The sequence below is a fragment of the Oryzias melastigma genome, linkage group LG17 (genome assembly GCF_002922805.2).
Source record: "Oryzias melastigma strain HK-1 linkage group LG17, ASM292280v2, whole genome shotgun sequence".
NCBI classification, from domain to species: domain Eukaryota; kingdom Metazoa; phylum Chordata; class Actinopteri; order Beloniformes; family Adrianichthyidae; genus Oryzias; species Oryzias melastigma.
The window spans coordinates 10,044-15,620 of NC_050528.1; the positions used below are offsets into that span (position 1 = coordinate 10,044).

General features: G+C 43.3%; 1 gene segment (V, D, J or C); it reads right to left on the reverse strand.

Annotated features, from left to right (window-relative positions):
• Positions 1–213: 213 nt before the first annotated feature.
• On the reverse strand, positions 214–3,275 carry LOC112147658. The segment is given in 3 exon segments: positions 214–619; positions 1,508–1,559; positions 3,249–3,275. Coding segments are annotated over 3 exon segments (402 nt in total).
• Positions 3,276–5,577: the final 2,302 nt, after the last annotated feature.

A 5,577-nucleotide genomic window follows, 5' to 3' on the forward strand; every position in this document is an offset into this window, starting at 1 on the left:
AGGTTAATTAAATAACTTAATGGGTTTAGTAGATTTATGGATTGATGAGTTTTCATTTTAAAATCAATTTCACCACTATAGAACACAAATGTCTGAGATAAAATGTTCATATTTGCATTGGCAATGCAAAAAAATCACATACTAAACAACTTTGAAAAGTAATTTTATTTTGCAGAAAGCATCAAATAATCAACATTTAATACAAATACTTTGATAGCACATGAAAGAAAGAAAATAGACAATATCAATCCAGCAGAAGACTTAGTAAAAGCAAAAACAAGTCATTGAGGTGGTGACTAGGAACAGGTGTTTCTCCTCAGAGTCTCTGAGACTGGAGTCTGGGAGTCCTGGGTGGCCTCACAGGTCACAGAGTCCACCTTCTCCCACTGGTCTGCAGAGAGCCTCAGGGTGCTGCTCCAGCTGTAGAGGCCGTCCTTCTGCAGCACCCCGGGGCTGCTGCTGCTGCTGCTGCTGCTGCTGCTGCTGCTGCTGCTGCCGTCCACCTTCCAGGACAGAGTCCAGCCTGAAGGGAAGCCATTGTTGGCCAGACACAGGAGTGTGGCCTTCCCCTGATCCATGGAGGGGGACAGCACTGTCAGGGTGGGGGGAACATGACCCACTGCATGAGGAGACACAAACAAGTTCAGGAGAAATCCTCCACAGAGAACAGAAACTCTTCCTGCAGCAAACTCAGGCTTTATTTCTGCAGTTAGTTGAAGACTTTTTTCAATCTTTCACTTCCTTCTTTAGGTTCTGTAACCATGGCAACAGATGAGCTTCACCGATGAACCAAAGAAACAGACAGGTTTCAGTATTAAAGGGAAATGAGAAAAGGATCTTAAAGATATAAATTTACTTTACTTAACTTTAGACGACCCCGTTAAATGAAATAGTATTTTGTTCACATTCCTTTTTCTCTTTTTTAATAAAAAAAAAATGTTTATAAATGAATTAAAAAAGTAAAAATACCAAACAAAGTTCTAACATTCTGATGAGGAGTTAAGAATTAAAGCAACATTTGTATCATTTCAATTTTAATTAAAATCTAAAATATATTTATTTATATTTACTTCACAATATTTATTTATGAACACTTGGTTATAAAAAAAAAACAGTTATATTTTCAAACTTCCCTCTTAAAAACAAGCTGTTATTTCTTTTATATAAAGATTACTTTTAAAACCTTTGTAAAATGTTAACATTTCAGGAAATATCCTAAATTAACACAACTTTAAGACTTAAAGGATTTATAGTTCTGAACACTTTTGTTAAAAATGCATTATTTTATGGTTCACATGACTTTAAAGATTTTGAAAAACTTTAAATGTATCTTTACAAGAGGATTACTGACAAATGATGTTTCAAATGGAATTATGTTTATCTACAATTTTACAAAACAACTGGATTCTTAAAAATCACTAAATTAGACAGATATTAGTTTGCAGTCCTTAAAAGAAACCAGTTTTATATCAAAACCTCAATATAATTTGAATAAAATATTACTTACAATCAACCTCCAGTCTGGTTCCTCCACCAAATGTGTACCACAGTGATACAAACTAACTGAGTCGTCGTACAAAAACCTCTGACTGCAGAGAGACACGCTCTCTGACTTTGAACACAACAAACTCTACAGAGTCGCACTGGAAATCAACTGAGAGAAAAATGTGTTATTACTGATATCCGTGTTTTATTATTTTGCTAAATTTTCATTAAAGTTTTTGCTCTACATTTGTAAAAGTTATTTTTTTTCATAATAGTGATAAAACATGTTTCTGAATCAAAGTAAAGTCCAATATTTCAGAATCCCATCTGGAATCTCTGCTGGATCCATGTGTGAGAATCCTGATGACAGAGATCCATGTTCCTGTTGGAGTCAGTGGTTGCATTTCCATAGAAACACTTTGCATCAGCAGCTCCATGCTCCAGTGCTCTGGGAGACTTTATAGTCCTGAGAGTTGAAGACTGGATGACTGACAGCTGTCCTTCATCACAGCAGAAGACACAGAAATCCTCCTCCTCCTCCTCATCACTAAAAGCATGACTTTGATCTGCGTCCTCATCTGGACTCTCCTCTGCTTCATTCAGGGTGAGGAAGATCATGTTTGTGTCATGTGAGAATCATCTGGAGTGCAGCTGAGTTTCTCCTCAGCATCTCATGTTCTTTGTGGTTCTTCTCTCTCTGCAGGTTCTGTTGGACAAAATGTTGTTGTGACTCAGCCAGCAGCTAAATCAGTGCAGCTCGGTCAGACCGTCTCTATTGACTGTAAAGTCAGTCAACAAGTAACTCTCTGGAGTGGTTCACAATACTATCTTTCCTGGTACCATCAGAAATCTGGAAAAGTTCCTAAAGCTCTGATCTATGTAACATCAAACATGTATTCAGGAATCTCCTCCAGATTCAGTGGAAGTGGAACAGGAAATGGAATTGACTTCACTCTGACCATCAGTGGAGTCCAGGCTGAAGATTCAGGAGTTTATTACTGTCAGAGTTATCACATTATCAACAGTCAGAATGTGTTCACACAGTGAAAAGTCGTCGTACAAAAACCTCCTTCATCAGAATGAACTGAAACTCATTTGAATGTTTCTGCCTCAAGTTCTTCCAGAGACTGAAACTCTGATTTACTGTAGAAACACTAAACACATGAAGAAAGACACAATTCAAAAAAACCTTTATGCAGTGATTCAGAAATATCTTGTGATGGATGTGGTAGTAAAGAATGATCAACAGGTCAAACAATTGTTAAAAAGCATTTTTTGATTCCATCATACAAACCCATTCAGATAAAGACTTTCATTCTGTCACACAAACGGTTAGTGCTAAGGTGAGCTGATACCTGTGCTCAGGTGAGTGTTTATGTTTCACTGAGGTGGATGGTGATGGAATGTACTCAGGGGGAGAGCGCCCGGCCATCCCCACTCCAAGACCCCCCGCCGGGGCAGCAGCTGCAGCCGAGACTCCCCCAACACCCGCCATGGAGCCGCAGAGAGAAACCGCCCGCCGGGCAATCCCGCCGAGCACCCAGACCGGGGCACGCGGGACCACCGCAGAGGCCCCCCACACCCAAGAGCAGGAAGGCAAACCCAAAACACAAAAAAAAACCCAAACCAAATACAGCCACAGCTGCAACAAAAGACACACACAAACACACTCAGACACAACTGCCCACATAGATACACACACTCCTCCTCTCAGACAGACACACTTAGAGGGTAAAGCAGTCTCCGTTTTAGGACAGACTGACTTTGTCCAGCGACCTCGGCTCAGACATTATGGTCACCAATCCCCCCTCGGATGTCTCCCCACAAAACGCTCCTTTCAGCAGGAGGATGGAGAACTGAGCAGACTCTATCACCCAGTCGTTCCTCTGCCTGGAGTCTCTGGACTTTCACTGAACTTCTTTGTCTCTTTCTGATGTCACACAAACTCTGATTCTCCTGGAAACTCTTTTAAACTCTCATAACCGGCATTTGTCTCCTTCCGCTCATCCAGGACCGGTCCGAGCAGCGGTTCTTCTGAGGCAGAACAGACCGACACCCTCTAGTGTCTGCCTCTGATCTGAGGCTTTCCCGCCGCTGGACGCAGCTCCCAGATCAGCTGCTGATTAACAGCAGATGAAAGAGAAGCTGTTAGCAGACATCAGGCTTTTCCTGCCAAAAGCAACATCCAACCAAGCACCCTGGAATTATGGGTAATCATCAGTGATGGCTGCTCAGAGACTCGTCTGTTTCCTGGATCTGCTTTAGAGTCTGACAGACAGGAGTTATCCCGGTTTGGACTGGTCTGGATGATCCGTTCATCTGTTCATCCAATGCATGTGAAGATCATTTGTTTTTTAAATGGAAATCTAGATCTGTCGTCTGTAGAACTAAGATCTTTGACGCTGTGGTTTTTTGACAGTTCAGCATTCAGTTCTTGGCAGAGATCTCTTCATAATGTTCAGACTCCTAATGTTCAGGAAAATCTGGTCACAGAAAAGTCTCCTGTGCTTGATGGTCCTGCTGTCTCATCTCCTCTTTTCTCCTCTTCATCCTCTCTCTCCTTTAGAAGATCTGCTCTGCACATCTTCATCCTCACTTTGATCTTCCTCTTAATCATCTGATTCATTTCTCTGCACGTTCTTTTCTATTTATGTTTTTCTTGGAAATCCTTTGCTGCTTTATTTCACCATGTCACCATGTCACGTTTTACAATACACACGCATGAGTAATGGAAGGAGACAACATTCCCATCTCCTCACATATTGACGTCTTGGGTGTCCCTAACTCTCGTTATTTGACGTGCTGTTCGTAACATCAAGGACGACGGCTCCGATTTGGATCAGAAAATGATCTGAACAACAGCAGCAGGGCTGACATTTTCCAACCTCTGAAGTATGACCATAAAGGGGCGTGTCCCGTGGTTAATATGCTGACTAAATGAAAGAAAAAATGAAATAAACAAGTCCTCTACTCAGAGTAATCTGGTTTGTTGTTCTGGATTAAACAAAGGGAGTTTTTCATCTTACGGGGAAATGTTCGCCGATCGGCCTCCTCGCTTCGCTCTGTGGGAACTCGTGTTTGCAGACGAGACTCAAGGTTAGCTCACGCCGAGATGGAAGGAGGAACGGCGGCGCCACGCTCGCTCTGCTGCTCTCTTCAAGGACATCTGCTCCATCCTCACCTCCTCATCTCTGCAGGCTTGACTGCAGCCATGGAACAGAAACGTTGACACCTTGTTTTAACAAATGAGAAATGACAAACGCATGAATCATTCAGGCTCTGCGGCGTGGAGACTTCAGGCGGGTTGATGCTGCACTGATGGAAACTTGAAGTCACTGCTGACAGGCGGAAAATGGTCAGCATGTTGGCGCCAGCTCCAGCCTTCCTCTCTATAAAACATGGAGGCTGACAGCCGGTGACCGGCGTTTGACTCCTCGCCTTCAGCTTTGCTCTCTTTGCCCGTTATTCTAACACTTTCAGAACAAACAGAGAAACGTCAGAAACGCTACCAAACATTCTGATGGACTTCAAAGATCTGGAGAGTCTGTTTTACTCCGAACTGATGATGTCACAGAACCCTCCAACCCACCATGACCGCCATCATCACAACCTCCATCACTGAGACAGGAACCATTGCTTCATATGTGTGTGTCATGTTGGAGAATCATGGAGGCTTCTCCTGAAATATGATGGGATGACAGCAGGAAACAGAAGGTGGTAGCTCTGCTCACAGGTGAGTCCTGCTGCAGAAGCAGAAGGTGGTAGCTCTGCTCACAGGTGAGTCCTGCTACAGAAACAAGGTGGTAGCTCTGCTCACAGGTGAGTCCTGCTACAGAAACGAGGTGGTAGCTGTGCTCACAGGTGAGTCCTGCTGCAGAAACAGAAGGTGGTAGCTCTGCTCACAGGTGAGTCCTGCTGCAGAAACAGAAGGTGGTAGCTGTGCTCACAGGTGAGTCCTGCTACAGAAACAAGGTGGTAGCTCTGCTCACACGTGAGTCCTGCTACAGAAACAAGGTGGTAGCTCTGCTCACAGGTGAATCCTGCTGCAGAAACAGAAGGTGGTAGCTCTGCTCACAGGTGAGTCCTGCTGCA